The following is a 17,950-nucleotide window of genomic DNA, read 5'->3' on the forward strand; positions in this document are numbered from 1 at the left end:
GGAGATAATTAATTCAGTGGTTTACCACCTGTAGTAGAAAGGCTGCTGTGTTTTTCCTCGACTCCTCAGGCAGTAGAGGTTGTTGAACTCATTTGAGGGATGATCAACACTAGGAATGATTATTTCTTTTGTTTTGTAGCATTTGTAGTCTTCACTGTGTTGCCCTCATGCCCCACGTCACACTCAGAGGAGAAACAAACACCTAAAAGGGTGATGTTAGTTCCCGTTGCTGCACTATGCACCAGACACTCCTCTGCAAACCTCACCACCTGCCTTCATTAGATAGGAAAAGGTAAGGGGAGGAACAGGCTAAAAGATACTAAATAGACAAGCAAACATGGGAAATCTCCAGTAGATTTTGCACAGCAAACCTTGAACTTAAGTCAGAACCTTTTGATCTTTCACAAAGGCGGGGGTGGAGAAGAACCTAAACCAAACCCAAGCCTAATTTACAGGGTGCTGTCCCCCGTTCTGCATGGGCATTTGGAGATTCCACACAGCCCATCTCTATATTAGAACCTCTGATCAGCAGAATTCAAAGTGCTTCAGACATACATCAATTAATCCCCACTCACCCCACCAGGCTCCCAAGTCTCTTTACCCATATTTTCCAAATAGGGAAACTGAGTACAAACTAAAAAGAAAAGGAGGACTTGTAGCACCTTAGAGACTAACCATTTTATTTGAGCATAAGCTTTCGTGAGCTACAGCTCACTAACACGGCTGCTACTCCGAGTACAAACTAGACTTCCTGGTCACACAGGGAGTTGATGATGACACTGGGAATATAACCAGGAGACCTGGCACCCAGTTTCCTGCTTTAACTGTTGTCCCTGGTCTCCAAGTACAGCCCAGCACCTCAAACATGCATTGTATCCTGCACAAGACTGCAGGGCTGGGACCCCTATGCATTTGCACAAAGGGGGGAGCTCTGTATGGTGGTTACAGGAAGGTACTGAGAGCCAGGACTCCTGGGTACTATTCCCACTACTTCATAGCCTTCAGTGAATCCCACACGTACCCGTGAGCCTCTGCCCCTCCCTGGCATAAACCCCACAGGGGGCACCCCCATCCTTCCGTGCCACCAATGCCCCCCCTTAAGTACACAGCAACGGCACCCCCTCCCACCGAGCTTGAGCCCCCTCAAACACACTCCAGCTGGAACCCCATTCCCAGCAACAGCATCCCCTTCCTCCCCCTCCCATTCCCCCATCCTCAGGCACCTCCCCCCGCCCATCCCCCCTCAGAGCTAGACCCCCCCATCGCTCCCATTCCCCCCCTCACCCATCCCCCCACTCTCGGGCACGTCCCCCTGCCCATCCCCCCTCAGAGCTGGACCCCCCCCGCTCCCACCCCCCCCTCAGAGCTGGACCCCCCCATCGCTCCCATTCCCCCCCTCAGAGCTGGACCCCCCCCGCTCCCATCCCCCCACCCTCGGGCACGTCCCCCCTCAGAGCTGGACCCCCCCATCGCTCCCATTCCCCCCCTCAGAGCTGGACCCCCCCATCGCTCCCATTCCCCCCCTCAGAGCTGGACCCCCCCATCGCTCCCATTCCCCCCCTCAGAGCTGGACCCCCCCCGCTCCCATTCCCCCCCTCAGAGCTAGACCCCCCCCGCTCCCATTCCCCCCTCAGAGCTAGACCCCCCCCGCTCCCATTCCCCCCTCAGAGCTGGACCCCCCCGCTCCCATTCCCCCCCTCAGAGCTGGACCCCCCCATCGCTCCCATTCCCCCCCTCAGAGCTGGACCCCCCCATCGCTCCCATTCCCCCCCTCAGAGCTGGACCCCCCCATCGCTCCCATTCCCCCCCTCAGAGCTGGACCCCCCCCGCTCCCATTCCCCCCCTCAGAGCTAGACCCCCCCCGCTCCCATTCCCCCCTCAGAGCTAGACCCCCCCCGCTCCCATTCCCCCCCTCAGAGCTGGACCCCCCCCCCGCTCCCATTCCCCCCTCAGAGCTAGACCCCCCCCGCTCCCATTCCCCCCCTCAGAGCTGGACCCCCCCCCGCTCCCATCCCCCCACCCTCGGGCACGTCCCCCCTCAGAGCTAGACCCCCCCCGCTCCCATCCCCCCCCTCAGAGCTGGACCCGCCCCGCTCCCATCCCCCCACCCTCGGGCACCTCCCCCCGCCCATCGCCCCCTCAGAGCTGGACCCCACCCCCCCGACTCACCCCGTCCGCCTCCCCACAGAGCCGGTCCCGACCCTCCTCCAAACTCCGGCCGGGCGCAGCCGGGGCCTGTCGCTCGGGGAGGGAGGGAAGGCGGGAGCAATGCCAAGCCCATTAGCCAATCACAGCACACCGCGCAGACCCGCTAGCCAATCACAGCTCGCTCTGCGCGATGGGGAGGTGAGCTGGGCGGGCAGGTTCCGAATCCACGGTGCAATGGAAGCGTCCAATCCAAACAGCAAGGGAGAGACCATCCCAGGAGATGGGGGGGGGGAGATACCACCCAGAAGCCCTAGGGAGAGTGGGAGATACCATTCAGAGGTGGAATAGCGAGATACTATTGAAGAAGGATCCCATGAAGTGAGCTGTAGCTCACGAAAGCTCATGCTCCAATAAATTGGTTAGTCTCTAAGGTGCCCCAAGTACTCCTGTTCTTTTTGCGGATACAGACTCACAGGGCTGCTACTCTGAAACCTGAAGAAGGAGGGGAGCTGGTAGCAAATGCCTCCTAACCACTTCTGCCCCAGCAGCTTCCCCTGGCCAATCACAAGCAAGAAGGTCGAAACTAGCCAATCAGAAATTAGCAGGCAAAGGTATTGGTGGAGTACCTGTACCAGGTGCTTTGTCCCCTCCTATCCCCAAAATGAGCAGAGTCCACAGCCTAGCATGCTGACCAATACTGTCTCTTTGCTTCCTGGTTTGCAGTGTTGTAGCCATGTTGGTCCCAGAATGGGAGCGACAAGGTGGGTGAAGTAATATTTTTACTGGACCAACTTCTGTTGGAAGAAACAAGCTTTCAAGTTTACACAGAGCTCTTACTTCAGGTCACTGCTTCCCTGTACTTTTGCCTGTCTGTATCCATCTATCTGATTTTTGGTTCTTTGGGGGCAGGGACTGAGTGTTCAGAGGCTGTACAGCATATAGTACGATGGGGTCCTGCTGATAATAGCTCATCTTAACTAATTAGCCGCTCACAGTTTGTAGGGTAATTTCCAACTTATCTGTATGTATATATATATATATATATATATATATATATATATATATATATATATATATATATATTACTATATGTTCCATTCTATGCATCCAATAAAGTGAACTGTAGCTGTAGCTCACGAAAGCTTATGCTCTAATAAATTTGTTAGTCTCTAAGGTGCCACAAGTACTCCTGTTCTTTTGGCGGATACGGACTAACACGGCTGCTACTCTGAAAACTGGTCTGTGGGCTGGGGCTCCTAGTCAAAGATCCCCTGATCATCCAGCTGATGCAGTTAAGGCATGTAAGTTTCCTGGGCAACAGTATACAAGGAAGCGATTTGGCTAGCCTCATCTTCAACTGCCTTTGACTGCCCAACCTGATGGACTAGGTTCCCATTTTGTAGCTGGAGGCTCCTAGGCCCTACTGTAACACACACAAATAATTGTACTGTTTGCAGCTAGTAAGAGGTGTGCATTTGACATTCCCTCACTTTGGTAGCTAGTGCCTTTTGTTCTAGCAGATACAAGGCACTTTCTGTTCTACAGACAGCTGCAGCAGCACAGGAGCTAGCAAACAGAGCTGTAAACAGGGGAGTTTGAGTGGGAGTTTGAAAGCGGAGTTTGTCTTGTGGTGCTTGTGTGGGGTTTGGTTTTGCTGTGGGTGGTGATGTTTTGGTGTGGTTTGTGTTTCCCAGATTAACAGGATTTAGGTGGGAAGGCTATGACAGATTCAGAGGTGGCAGTGGGAGTGACCCATGTAGCAGATGACACAATGAAGATGACTGGATGTGGAAGCTGTGGTATGTACATGATCCTGGAGGGGGCACCTGGTAAGAGTTTTGTCTGCATGAAATGCCGTCTGATAGAGCTGATGGAGGAAAAGATCAGAGGTTTGGAGATGCAGGTGGAAAGTCTGGTAGAGTTTAGGAAGGGGTTTGAGCAGATTATGGAGCAAAGACATGAGGTATCTGAAGGGAAAAGCTCAGACTTGCAGATGGAAGCAGGACTAGGGAATTCTGAGGGGAGACTGGGTGAGGAAAGTGGTCAGTGGAAGCATGTGACTAAAAGAACTAGGCAGAGGAAAAGACGGGCTAGTGAAGGAGAAATAGAGCTTCAGAATAGGTTTGCAGAGTTGGAAAATGAAGAAGGGGCTCAGCAGGTAGTCACTGAAGGTGACAGGGCAAGGAAGAAGAGAAGAGCGGTTAGTCCTATAGGAAAAGGGGAAGAGTTAATGGAGATTACACCAAATATGAGCCCCAGGAGGATACAGGATGGGTTAAAAAGGATTACAAGGGAGAATGGGAATGGAAAAAACTTGCAGCCAGAGGGAACAGGGGATAGACTGGAGAATAGCACCGTCACTAGGAAAAGGCAGGTCTATGTGATTGGGGACTCTTTATTGAGAAGAATAGATAGGCCTGTAACCAGAGCTGATCCAGAAAATAGGAGGGTGTACTGTCTTCCAGGTGCTAAGATACGGGATGTAGACCTGAGGTTAAAAAGGATTCTAAAGGGAGCGGGAAAGAATCCCCTAATTATCCTTCATGTGGGAACAAATGATACGGCTAGATTCTCACTGGAAAGTATTAAGGGAGACTATGTTAGGCTGGGGAGGACGCTTAAGGAAATTGAGGCTCAGGTGATCTTTAGTGGGATTCTGCCTGTTCCTAGAGAAGGGCAACAAAGGTGTGACAAGATTATGACTATCAATAGATGGCTTAGGCAGTGGTGCTATAAGGAGGGCTTTGGGATGTATGGCCATTGGGAGGCATTCATGGATAGAGGACAGTTCTCTCGGGATGGACTTCATCTGAGTAGGGAAGGAAATAGACTTCTAGGATGGAGGCTGGCACAACTGATTAAGAGAGCTTTAAACTAGGAATTTGGGGGAGATGGTTGGGAGATGTCCAGGTAATCTCCACGCCAGAATTTAGCATAGAGTGGAAAGAAAATGAAGTAAGAGTGGATACAGCTGTAGGTAGGAGGAAGGGCAGTGTAGATACAAGTCTAATAGGTTATACTGGTAGTAAAATAACCGTGCCTAATAGGGTACAGAATGTGAGTGAGGCCAAACAGCAAAAATTAAGATGTTTGTACACTAATGCAAGGAGCCTAGGTAACAAAATGGAGGAACTAGAGTTACTGGTGCAGGAAGTGAAACCAGATATTATAGGTATAACAGAGACCTGGTGGAATAGTCGTCATGACTGGGCTACAGGTATTGAAGGGTATGTGCTGTTTAGGAAAGACCGAAATAAAGGTCAAGGTGGTGGAGTAGCACTGTATATCAATGATGAGATAGAATGTAAAGAAATAAGAAGCGATGAAATGGATATGACTGAGTCTGTCTGGGCAATAATTAAATTGGGGAAGAAAACTATTAGAGCCTCCCCTGGGATAGTGCTTGGGGTGTGCTATAGACCGCCGGGATCTAATTTGGATATGGATAGAGCCCTTTTTAATGTTTTTAATAAAGTAAATACTAATGGAAACTGTGTGATCATGGGAGACTTTAACTTCCCAGATATAGACTGGAGGATGAGTGCTAGTAATAATAATAGGGCTCAGATTTTCCTAGATGCGATAGCTGATGGATTCCTTCAACAAGTAGTTGCTGAACCGACTAGAGGGGATGCCATTTTAGATTTGGTCTTGGCGAGTAATGAGGATCTCATAGAGGAAATGGTTGTAGGGGATAATCTTGGCTCAAGTGATCATGAGCTAATTCAGTTCAAACTGAATGGAAGGATTAACAAAAATAAATCTGCAACTAGGGTTTTTGATTTCAAAAGGGCTGACTTTCAAAAATTAAGGAAATTAGTTAGGGAAGTGGATTGGACTGAAGAATTTATGGGTTTAAAGGTAGAGGAGGCCTGGGATTATTTTAAATTAAAGCTGCAGAAGCTATCGGAAGCCTGCATCCCAAGAAAGGGGAAAAAATTCATAGGCAGGAGTTGTAGACCAAGCTGGATGAGCAAGCATCTTAGAGAGGTAATTAAGAAAAAGCAGAAAGCATATAGGGAGTGGAAGAAGGGAGGGATCAGTAAGGAAAGCTACCTTATTGAGGTCAGAATATGTAGGGATAAAGTGAGACAGGCTAAAAGTCAAGTAGAGTTGGACCTTGCAAAGGGAATTAAAACCAATAGTAAAAGGTTCTATAGTCATATAAATAGGAAGAAAACAAAGAAAGAAGAAGTGGGACCGCTAAAAACTGAGGATGGAGTGGAGGTCAAGGATAATCTAGGCATGGCCCAATATCTAAACAAATACTTTGCCTCAGTCTTTAATAAGACTAAAGAGGATCTTAGGGATAATGGTAGCATGATAAATGGGAATGAGGATATGGAGGTAGACATCACCATATCTGAGGTAGAAGCGAAACTCAAACAGCTTAATGGGGCTAAATCGGGGGGCCCAGATAATCTTCATCCAAGAATATTAAAAGAATTGGCACAAGAAATTGCAAGCCCATTAGCAAGAATTTTTAATGAATCTGTAAATTCAGGGGTTGTACCATATGATTGGAGAATTGCTAACATAGTTCCTATTTTTAAGAAAGGGAAAAAAAGTGATCCAAGTAATTATAGGCCTGTTAGTTTGACATCTGTAGTATGCAAGGTCTTGGAAAAAATTTTGAAGGAGAAGGTAGTTAAGGACATTGAAGTCAATGGTAAATGGGACAAAATACAACATGGTTTTACAAAAGGTAGATCGTGCCAAACCAACCTGATTTCCTTCTTTGAGAGAGTAACAGATCTTTTAGATAAAGGAAACGCAGTGGATCTAATTTATTTAGATTTTAGTAAGGCGTTTGATACTGTGCCACATGGGGAATTATTAGTTAAATTGGATAAGATGGGCATCAATAGGAAAATTGAAAGGTGGATAGGGAATTGGTTAAAGGGGAGACTACAACGGGTCCTACTGAAAGGTGAACTGTCAAGTTGGAGGGAGGTTACCAGTGGAGTTCCTCAAGGATCAGTTTTGGGACCAATCTTATTTAATCTTTTTATTACTGACCTGGGCACAAAAAGTGGGAGTGTGCTAATAAAGTTTGCAGATGATACAAAGCTGGGAGGTATTGCTAATTTAGAGAAGGACAGGGATACCCTACAGGAGGATCTGGATGACCTTGTAAACTGGAGTAATAGGAATAGGATGAAATTTAATAGTGAGAAGTGTAAGGTCATGCATTTAGGGATTAATAACAAGAATTTTAGTTATAAGCTAGGGACGCATCAACTAGAAGTAACGGAGGAGGAAAAGGACCTTGGAGTATTGGTTGATCATAGGTTGACTATGAGCTGCCAATGTGATATGGCTGTGAAAAAAGCTAATGTCGTCTTGGGATGCATCAGGAGAGGTATTTCCAGTAGGGATAAGGAGGTTTTAGTACCGTTATATAAGGCACTGGTGAGACCTCACCTGGAATACTGTGTGCAGTTCTGGTCTCCCATGTTTAAGAAGGATGAATTCAAACTGGAACAGGTACAGAGAAGGGCTACTAGGATGATCCGAGGAATGGAAAACTTGTCTTATGAAAGGAGACTCAGGGAGCTTGGCTTGTTTAGCCTAACTAAAAGAAGGTTGAGGGGAGATATGATTGCTCTCTATAAATATATCAGAGGGATAAATACCAGAGAGGGAGAGGAATTATTTAAACTCAGTACCAATGTGGACACAAGAACAAATGGATATAAACTGGCCACTAGGAAATTTAGATTAGAAATTAGACGAAGGTTTCTAACCATCAGAGGAGTGAAGTTTTGGAATAGCCTTCCGAGGGAAGTAGTGGGGGCAAAAGATCTATCTTGCTTTAAGATTAAACTCGATAAGTTTATGGAGGAGATGGTATGATGGGATAACATGGTTTTGGTAATTAAATATTCATGGTAAATAGGCCCAATGGCCTGTGATGGGTTTTTAGATGGGGTAAGATCCAAGTTACCCGGGAAAGAATTTTCTGTAGTATCTGGCTGATGAATCTTGCCCATATGCTCAGGGTTTAGCTGATCGCCATATTTGGGGTCGGGAAGGAATTTTCCTCCAGGGCAGATTGGAAGGCCCTGGAGGTTTTTCGCCTTCCTCTGTAGCATGGGGCACGGGTCACTTGCTGGAGGATTCTCTGCTCCTTGAGGTCTTCAAACTACAATTTGAGGACTTCAATAGCACAGATATAGGTGTGAGGTCTTTTTTAGGAGTGGTGGGTGAAATTCTGTGGCCTGCATTGTGCAGGAGGTCGGACTAGATGATCATAATGGTCCCTTCTGACCTAAATATCTATGAATCTATGAATATTAGATACAGGTGGGATGCAGTTATTCAAGGTTGTGACATTACAGTTTTGCATTTCAAAGCTTACAATAATAAGCACTTTTAACTACCCGACACTTTTTAAAGTGAACTTTTAATAATAAAATTTAGCTTTTAGTGGATTTTTGTGCTTGAATGCTGAGGGTTTGTTTGCTCCAACATTCTTTCCCTGCCCCATTTTTTCACCTTAGCTGGCCACCTACACCTCTTCTCTCTTGCCCTCTCCCTTCCCTTCCCATCTAGTTGATCCCCTCCTAGCTAAACCCACCCAAAATAAAAACTACTCATGAAACTGATATGTTTGCTGTTCTCACATAGTTCACTCTGCTTGTTATACTGCTTCCTCCACCCACTGTATGTAGTTTGTCTGTTTAGAGTGTAAGCTCTGCAGGGTTTTGCACAGCACCTAACCCAGTAGGACCCCATTCTCAGGTGGCCCCTAAGCACTATTATAATAAAATAAACACAAAGCACAGTGCCTCTCAATTTTGTACCATTGACTGGCTGAGCTAGGGGGTTGCTGGGAGCCTGAGGACCATATCTAATCTGGGTGGGATGGACCATTACATCCACCTTAATTCTTCATAGGTGGAATTTGATACAATAGTCCCCCAGCTGCAATGCTCTTATGATGCATTAGACTAGCGTGCATTGCATGCCGGTTCAGGTAGTTTCCACGGGTATGCAGGCCTGGTAGCTGCACATGAGCCTTATTAATAGCGGACAATTCTTATGGGTCAGTTGTTTATGAAATGCTTGTGATGTGCTAGACAGCAGCAAATTACATCTTCTGCTCTCTAACCCTTCACCCAACAACCCTATGCCAGGGCCTCCTGGAATATAAAGCACACTAAAGCATTTACATATACACTTAAAAAAAAGTGGGGGAATATGACAGGAGTCGGCTTTGTATCATTTCATTGTGGAAAGTTTCTACTCATGAAGACTGCTGAGGGGAAAGAAGATTAAAGCCTGGCTTAATACAGGGCCCTTGATTGACAGCCTTAACATATGGGAGCTTGGGACATGGACATCAGATTGCTACATGGAATCCCCCATAGAAACCATGGCCTGAGCAGTGGGGTGAACTAGCTCTGAAAACTTAAGAGAAAGTATTTGTGCTGCCCCAACTTCCTGCTCTCGCTCCATTTGTCACCCTAGAGGGGAGCAGGCTTTTGTTTTCCAGCTGTATAGGTACAAATGAGGTAATACTGCTGGGCTGGAACAAGTTCTCAAACTTATTCATGGAAGAGAAGTAGGTCACACTGTTTCCTTCTAAAGTCCAGCCAGTCATTTCTGTACAAGGAACACACTGATGCAAGTAGTCAGTCTAGCTCTATCCAGTAGGGGTTGCTGTGCTGAAGGAAGAAACATGAGCAACTAGTGCCTCCAGCCAAGGAGGAGAACCAGAACTAGCAGCTATTGAGGACAGGCACTAGAAAGTACCATGAATATCAAGCACCCAGTAAAGACCAGGTGATGACAGAGCAAGGCAGACTCTTGAAAGAAGCCCTAGGGCCATAAACCGAGAGAGCAAAAATGGTGGATCTTGATAGGAAAAGAAGGGAGAAACTGCCAGCTGAGATACCTAAATACTTCCCTACTTGTACTTTTCCAGTGTTGTAAGGGAGACAGGGATACAGTATATTACAAACAGGAGTGGAAGAGGAAGTTTTATGTAACACCATCTGATAAAATGATACTAGTAAAGTACAACCAATTCCTCTTCAACACCTGATTCTTTCATAAGAAGCTCATATGCTCTTTTACAACTCCATTAGAGAAAGGGTTCTAAATGTTCTTCAATTTGAGGCCCCCCCTTGACATGCAATAAAAACTCAAGGGCCTAGCAGAGGTGGGGAGCTTACCTCAAAAAGTTTGAAAACAGCTTAGGGTGTAGGGAGCAGGTAGCTAGGGGCTGTGCATACATGGGGTAGCTCAAGCTGCAGGGAGGGCATAGCCTCAAGGTATAGGGAGAGGGGAATTAGGGGCTATGTGCTGGCAGGCTCTGCTATGGTCCCTGTTCCCTGAGGGGTCTGCCAGCCACTGAGCTGGGCCCCCCAGCGCAGGGGACTCTTACCTGCTGTGGCCGCAGGAGCAAAAGGGGCGGAAAGCTGAAAACCAGCTGCAACGTGGGGCACCAGGAGAGGGGGGAACGCTGCCATTGCCTGCTCCATGGCACCAGCTAGAGTAGCAGCTGTCTCACAGGGCCCTGCTCCAGCTTCCCACCTCTGACCCAGCCAAGGAGAGGAGATGGGGCGGGGGGAAGTTGTAGAGCTGCCCCTGAGACTGCCATGCTCTTGTGCTGGGTTTTTTTTTGGGGGGTGAGGGAAAAATGCCCTCCACATCCCAACTCCACCCATAGCCTCAGTGCTTCTGCCCCACAGGGAGCACGAGGGATCAGAGCTTCAAGCCCACAGGTGACTGCTTACATAAGGCTTCAATTTAGTCTCAGAATCTGTGACTTCCAGCTACCTCTGTGACTTCAGACTACAGTGGTCAGGAGCTGCAGGATGGTCTGGTCCTGGCAGGGGCAATGGTGCCCCTGTCACCTCTAGTGGTCCCTGGAGCTCCAAGCATGGTCAGTAAATGGTAGTAGAAACAGGCATGAGTTGAGTAGTTTTAAACAGCAGTATCTTTGTTCTGGAGCACAGTCTGCAGCCCTTTGCTTTTTAAGCCACCACAAGTATTCAAGACATCCACTTTGAAACTGCATCCTTCTGGGGGAGAAGATCATCAAAGAGAAGAGATGGGGGTAGCTTACCACAACTCAGACAACTGAAGCAGCATGGTGCTAGCACATGGGAGCTCTCCCATAGGAAAAAGGTATAGAACACCTTCCCAAAGTATGTTTGTCACGCAAGACAGAGGAGGGATAGAATGCATGGACTAGCTTGACTAGTTTCCTCACAGCCCCTGGCTCTAAGCTTAATTGGGAAAGTTATGTGCTCCACAACTCTAATGAAGCCATTAAGCCATGTTTACACCACCCCTGGTTCAGGACTAGTGGAGCTGTTCCAGCGGTGGTAACACCGAAAGCAGCATAAAGAACGCAGACCGCACTGGAGGGTAAAAACCTAGGCCCCAGCCCTGTGAGCTAGTAATTCCACCATAGGTACCATCGTAGGTCAGTGAAAAGCACTAGTGCTAATACACTCTGCAAAAGATGGGTGTTTAGTGACTAAACCAGTGTTCAACTGCATTTTCCCATTACACTGAAGTGTAATGACATGTTTAGATAAGTCCTTCACTCCAGATACCCAACCCTGCCCCCACACATGCCTAGATCTTTTTCTTCAGTTAAGGAGACTTTAATTGTGGCGCAGCTCTTTGACATTAGTCTATCATGGCAGTAACATTACAAGTTAAGTTTCCAGTGCATTCCGGGTTCATGCTCCCACATTGGATAGAGAGCATGTTCTCTCACAACCCCCTCATGAATCTTTATCAATGTACTCAATCCTATAAAATATAAGCTGCTCTACTGCATTACACACATCAACTTTACACAAATGTATACAAAAAATATATAATATGTACAGGAAGTGCCACTGTGCTCCTGTATCAGGAACAAAAACCCTTTTATCAAAAAGGATAACTCCGGTGGTGCTACCTATTCAGAGGATCAGAGTCCTTTGAAAAAAGTCCAGAGTCCATTAGTGTACGGAGTAAGTCTTTAACACAATAAGTTTTGACACTGACCCTGCATGCAGGATGATGGAAACTCAACATCCTGTTTAGGTACAGTGTACCTGGAATGAGAAATGGCTGCCCCATATTTGTTCAGCCCATGACCAGGAACCAGGATAAGAGACCTTAAAATGTCTGTGTGAGGGGGAAGACTTTCATAGAGGGAATGATTCAGAGTATTATACTTAAGATCCATTTTCCTTTGCATATTTTTTCCTAGACCAGACCTTGTTAACTTTGGTTGTTAGCCAATGTATGATGAGTTTAAACCTAAGGGCTTACTCATTCAGGCTCACATTTTGAAAGACATCAGGACTTCTCTAATGTTTCCAGAGTCACAGATTAAGGTCAAACACAGGGTGGCTTCCTTCTAACACTATCGACAGAAGGAAAAACTGTTAAGAAAACCCTTAGCAAGACATTGACAACTTACAGGAACTAAAAACAGTTAACATTTAAGAGTGTCCCAGTAGGAAAGTCCTTACGTGTAGGAAGCGACAAGGGACACAACACAGTACAACAGCAAAGGCAAGATGTTAGAGATTGTTTTACTTGCAAGTCCAGTTTTAGATTTATGTTTCACCCTTTCCAATGGAGGAACTACAGGTCTGCATGAGATGAAATGGAACAGATGCCCAGTCTATGGGTAACCAGTTAAGGGAAGGCAGCACATTGAGCACTAGGGTGGAAACTGGTCACCAGAACAAAGGTTTGGCCATGAGATGTTCTGCAGATTCCTCCCACAAGCAACTGCTCACTGATGTAAATACTTCAAGTGATGATCTGGGACTAGAGAGTCACTGAAAAGTGAATGCACAATTTTGAAGATGGTACTCTTGGGGAAAAAGATACTTAGCGTGAAAGTCAACAACCTCCACTAAAGAGAAACCCTGAAGTCCTGGTTATGGTCCAAAAACCTTTTGCTTTGGAAGTGTCCTTATTTCAGTTCGCCGTGAGCAGCCTTGCTATATTGGCAGGATCTGCTCTAGTACACTTTTGGAAGCCTGTGGAATTCTGTCTGGAAACTTTACTTCAAATTCTATAATAAGGTCCCCTCGCTGGTCTGGATTCTTGGGATATGGGAGGCCCTCTCCAGGGATTCGCCGCTTTATCCCAGGTTTAATGACATCTTTAAATACCATTGGAATGGTCCTGCCATCCAGCGTCGGCACATTGACTGTGCAACCACACAGGGCCTAAGTATAAAAACAGGACAATCAAAACACTGTCTGCAAACAATCTCTAGCAGATTTCCCGAACAACCAAAGAGAAAACGTTTCATTGTGATGGCCTGTTTATTCCAGTTAGGCTCTTCTGAATCCTGCTGAGTTAATTTGATACAGGCACCAGATCAACAGCACTAGAAATTGTACAAATATACCACAAACAAACAGTTGTGCAACCCTTCCACATTGATGGATCAGCAGGGTCAGTTTGGATGTTGAAAGTTCACTTTCTCAAGAGACTAATTTGCCTGTGATCTGCCATCTCTAATGGTGACTTATGCCCTCTGGTTGCTTCAGAAGGAAGTATCCTGAGGCTACTAACTTATTTTATACAGACCAGAGAGCAGTTAGGCAGGTATCCTATTATGGATTCAAGCCAGATACTGAACGAAGTGTAGGGGAGAGAAGAGATCTCAGTATTCCCATTTGTCACTCCCACTATCTAAAACCCAAGCCAAGCCACCCATTAGAGTCCCATATTGAATCGGGCACCTTTGCTTACCTCACGGAGGCTGATCTTAGCTGGGAAAATAATATCAGACCCATCTCTCTTAAAGACATTGTGTGGCTTGTCTTTTAAAACAAAGACAATGTCAGCTGGAATGTTGTTTGCTGTTTGGTCTCCCTCTTTGGGAAAAGTAATCTTTGTTCCTTCTTTCCACCCTCGTTTGACTTCAATGGTCAGAATCTTGTCCTCATTCCGCGTGGTCTTGCCATCTGTATTGAGTCGTTTGTGAGAGATTTTCATTTTCTTGGTGCAGCCAGTGTAGATCTCCTCCAAGGAAACCCTCAGATCATGAATGACAGGAGGGTCTTGTTTTTTGCGTATACTTTCATGGCCCGAGCGGGAGCGAGAGAAGCCCATATTACTAAAGCCCCCCATCTGAAAAGTGGAGAAAGGGTCATCAACATCCATGTCTTCATCTCCATTCCTTTGTACAAAAAAGGTATCAAATGGGTTCCTCCCACCAAAAAACTCTGCAAACATAGCATGAGGATCTCCGTGAAAGGTGTAGCTGAATGAGGTACCACCATTGGCACATCCACCACTGCTGGGACCACTTCCCTTTAGTCCTGAAAAACAGAGTAAATATAATCCAGTAGTTAGTCATAAAGCTTGAGTTTACTCAGTTCTTATCAAGAGTCCAGTCCACCATGGCTTTGTTAACGGCAAGACTCTCCCCCACCCTAAGATCTTTGAAAAGAGATTTTTATTCATGACTACGTTTGAGATGCATCACCAAAAAGAGGTTTGCTGTCATCTTAAAATGATGTCAAGATTCAAACCTCCCTAGTCAGAAATTACAGCCATGTTTAAGAGCTCTCATCTCCCCCAATTACTGAGTCTCCTAAAGTATTAACTTATTCAGAGCAGTTTATTTTTTTTATAATTGACCCAACTGTACTCCTTAATATGGCAGCAAACCTAACTGGCCTATAAACTTCCCATCTCTATCTACAGAGAGTCTGATTTAGAATCATTGTAGGCATTAAACTGAAATGGTTGGGGACAGCAAAGTTAAATTCTTCCTACTTCAATGAAACACTGTTACTGAGGCAAGTTTCATAACCTAACATATACAAACAAACAAATGTACTAGAATCTTCTAGTGACAAGCAAAGCCATTCTCTAGCCATGTCTCGGCTGTCCTAGAAAACTGGCCTATCAGCATACTACCACTAAGACATCAGCTCTTAAGGGGAAATCACTAAGAATGTACAGGAAATGCAAGATATAAGACACAGGAAACTAGCAACTGTAAAGCAGCTCAGACTCCACTTTTCGGAAGTAGTTTAAGGACAGTTATCTACAATTCTATTAGCTGGAAATATCAACTAAATTAGTTTTAAACAAATCCTTCTCTTCTTCCAGTTTCAGCTGAATACAAATATTGACAGTTGAGTTAGCCGAGCTAGCAGTGTTTGAGAAAGTACAAAGCAAGCTCCCTTGCTTGAGTCATCTAAATGGAGGAGACTGCGCCCTAGAAAAAACAATCTGGACTAATGTTAAATTAGAGATTTGGTGCAGAAGTTTAACTCCTTAATCTGGAGGAAGTCAGGCAGGCACATTGCCTCCAGGCTTTGCACATGGACTTCAGAGCAGGTGTCTCCCAAAGAGTCCGACACTGGTGTTCTATTAATAATTTTAACAGGCTATGTTATTAATGCAACAGGACACTGATAATAAAGAAACTGGCCAATTCCCAAATCCACTTACAGACAGTAGGAACTAGTTCTACTTTCTTTCATAACTAGCCCTGTACCAGATCTCCCTGTTCCTAGGAGTCTCCTCTTAGATTAGTTTGTTGACAGTCCTTTTCACAGCCACTTAGCCGTCCCATGCCATTGACAGCATCTACAAGCTGTACAGTCAAGTTGTGTCCCCTTCCTGTACACACACAAGCCCAGGATTCAGTACTGTCCCCTGAAAGTCACCCCTCTCCAGACTTGCAGACAAAACCAATGAATTTCAGGAGCAGGGGTAAAGGATAAAAATAAGAGAGTCCAGCTACTAGTGAATACTTTACTTCTCGGTCACTCCCAGGGCTGGCCCAAGAGAGCCTCTCTCCATCATCCTGTATGTACCGGGGATACCAGGTGCAAAGGGATATCCAGCTCTCTCTCCAGAGAGTTCAGGTGTGCCCCATTAGGGCATAATATCCCTCTTCCCCAGTCTCAGAGCCGCACCTCACATCAGGGAAAGCACTTACACAGGATGCCCATCACCATGGCACCCCACACCACCCCATACAGGGGGCCCTGCTACAGAGCTGCACCAGAATTTCCTTCTCCCCCTGGACATACGGTCTGCCCCAGCCCCCCCCACCTCCAAAGAGGCCCTCCTGTCCCCACGACAACGGCACCCCAAACCCGGGCACCTCATTTCCCCTCCTCGCCCACCCAGCCTTAGCCGTCCACCACTGTCCCGGGCCAAGCCAGCCGCCCCCTTTACTTTATCCGAAAAGCAGCGGCACCCTTCTTCCCCCAGCGCCCCAGGATTCACGCGTCCTTCTCCCCCCCCCCCCCCCCCCGCCGCCCTCACATCAAGCCAGCACCCTTCGCCACCCCATAGCTCTACGGGGGCAGCCCCCCAGCCCCGATACTCCGCTCCCCCCCCCGATACTCCGCTTCCCCCCCCAGCTCCACACAGCCCCCCCTCCCGATACTCCGCTCCCCCCCCAGCTCCACACAGCCCCCCTCCCTCCCCGATACTCCGCTCCCCCCCTAGCTCCACACAGCCCCCCCTCCCTCCCAGCTCCACACAGCCCCCCTCCCCCCCCGATACTCCGCTCCCCCCCCAGCTCCACACAGCTCCCCCCCAGCTCCACACAGCCCCCCTCCCCCCCGATACTCCGCTCCCCCCCCAGCTCCACACAGCCCCCCTCCCTCCCCCCGATACTCCGCTCCCCCCCCAGCTCCACACAGCCCCCCTCCCTCCCTCCCCATACTCCGCTCCCCCCCCAGCTCCACACAGCCCCCCTCCCTCCCTCCCCCCCATACTCCGCTCCCCCCCAGCTCCACACAGCCTCCACACAGCCCCCGCCAGCTCCACACAGCCCCCCCTCCCCCCCAGCTCCACACAGCCCCTCCTCCCCCCGATACTCCGCTCCCCCCCAGCTCCACACAGCCCCCCCTCCCTCCCTCCCCCCCCCAGCTCCACACAGCCCCCCCTCCCTCCCCCCCCAGCTCCACACAGCCCCCCCCTCCCTCCCGATACTCCGCTCCCCCCCCAGCTCCACACAGCCCCCCTCCCTCCCTCCCCCCCCCCAGCTCCACACAGCCCCCCCCCCCAGCTTTGCGGCAACCGGCCCGCAGCCCCTCCCCCGCAGCCCCCTCACCTTCCTCGCCGAACTTGTCGAAGACCTCCCGCTTCTTGGGGTCGCTGAGCACGTCGTAGGCCTCGGCGACCTCCTTGAAGCGCTCCTCCGCGCCGGGGTCCTTGTTCTTGTCCGGGTGGTAGCGCAGCGCCTGCTTGCGGTAGGCCTTCTTGATGTCGTCGTCCGAGGCGCCGCGGGCCAGGCCCAGCGTGCGGTAGTAGTCCTTGCCCATGGCGGCTCAGTCCCTGCCCCCGCGCCGCGGCCGCCGCCCCGCATTTATACGGCGGGTGGCGGAACCTTCCAGAGCTCGCCACGGCCCTCCAGAACCTTCCTCCGCCCCGGCCGCCGCCTCCGCCAATCGCAGCGCGGGGCCGGCCGCGCCCCGCCAGTGGGGAGGGGAGGGGGCGGGTCTGCGTCACGTGACCGCACACAACCCTCCCCCCCCCCCTAGAGAGCGTAACCGTCGCGGAGGCCACGCCCCTCCTCCGCCCGCACCCGTGGGGTGGGCGGGGACAGAGGCGCGCGCTGGGCGACCAACGGTCGCAGCCCCGTCAGGCGGGACCAATGGTTGCGGCCCCTCCGAGCGTTCTCGCCCCGCCCCCTCCTCGGGGCGGGGCTGGGCGCGAGCTGAGGTCTGAAATGTCCATTTCCAGGGCAGCCCCCCCTGTCCGTCTGCGTCCGCGAAAGGAGCTGGGGGACTTGCGGCGCCCCACAGGCGAGCGCGCTTATCCGAGCACAGGCTTCCCCGGGCTACAG

The 17,950-nt window shown here is 48.8% G+C and overlaps 2 protein-coding genes across 6 annotated transcripts in view; both read right to left on the reverse strand.

Moving 5' to 3' along the window:
- GIPC1 (GIPC PDZ domain containing family member 1) overlaps nt 1–2,275 on the reverse strand; it is a 43,278-nt gene extending 41,003 nt beyond the window's left edge. For 3 of the 4 annotated variants that reach the window (XM_073318310.1, XM_073318309.1, XM_073318306.1), the window contains exon 1: nt 2,170–2,275. The gene's annotated coding sequence lies outside the window, so the exon portion shown is untranslated. Of the gene's footprint in view, nt 1–28; nt 203–2,169 lie in introns of all 4 variants that reach the window. The other variant, XM_073318308.1, reaches the window with a different exon arrangement.
- Nucleotides 2,276–11,749: 9,474 nt separating this feature from the next.
- DNAJB1 (DnaJ heat shock protein family (Hsp40) member B1) lies at nt 11,750–17,552 on the reverse strand. 2 transcript variants are annotated; one of them, XM_073319091.1, is made up of 3 exons: nt 17,216–17,551; nt 13,879–14,450; nt 11,750–13,346 (listed from the first exon to the last, which is right to left on the reverse strand). In XM_073319091.1, exons 1-3 carry the CDS (start codon nt 17,424–17,426, stop codon nt 13,116–13,118), a joined length of 1,014 nt encoding a protein of 337 aa, XP_073175192.1. In that variant the 5' UTR covers nt 17,427–17,551; the 3' UTR covers nt 11,750–13,115. The 2 variants fall into 2 exon arrangements, with proteins under 2 accessions (XP_073175192.1, XP_073175193.1); XM_073319092.1 differs by having other exon boundaries at nt 13,191–13,346; nt 13,869–14,450; nt 17,216–17,552.
- Nucleotides 17,553–17,950: the final 398 nt, after the last annotated feature.

This window comes from Lepidochelys kempii, chromosome 20 (genome assembly GCF_965140265.1).
Source record: "Lepidochelys kempii isolate rLepKem1 chromosome 20, rLepKem1.hap2, whole genome shotgun sequence".
Lineage (NCBI taxonomy): Eukaryota > Metazoa > Chordata > Testudines > Cheloniidae > Lepidochelys > Lepidochelys kempii.

Excerpts from the sequence above, each read along its gene's own strand:
- DNAJB1 (XM_073319091.1), bottom strand. The coding sequence starts at position 17,426 with ATGGGCAAGGACTACTACCGCACGCTGGGCCTGGCCCGCGGCGCCTCG. Across the intron at positions 14,451-17,215 it reads CGACAAGTTCGGCGAGGAAG|GACTAAAGGGAAGTGGTCCC; the intron begins GTGAGGGGGCTG and ends TCTGTTTTTCAG. Across the intron at positions 13,347-13,878 it reads CTAAGATCAGCCTCCGTGAG|GCCCTGTGTGGTTGCACAGT; the intron begins GTAAGCAAAGGT and ends TTTTATACTTAG.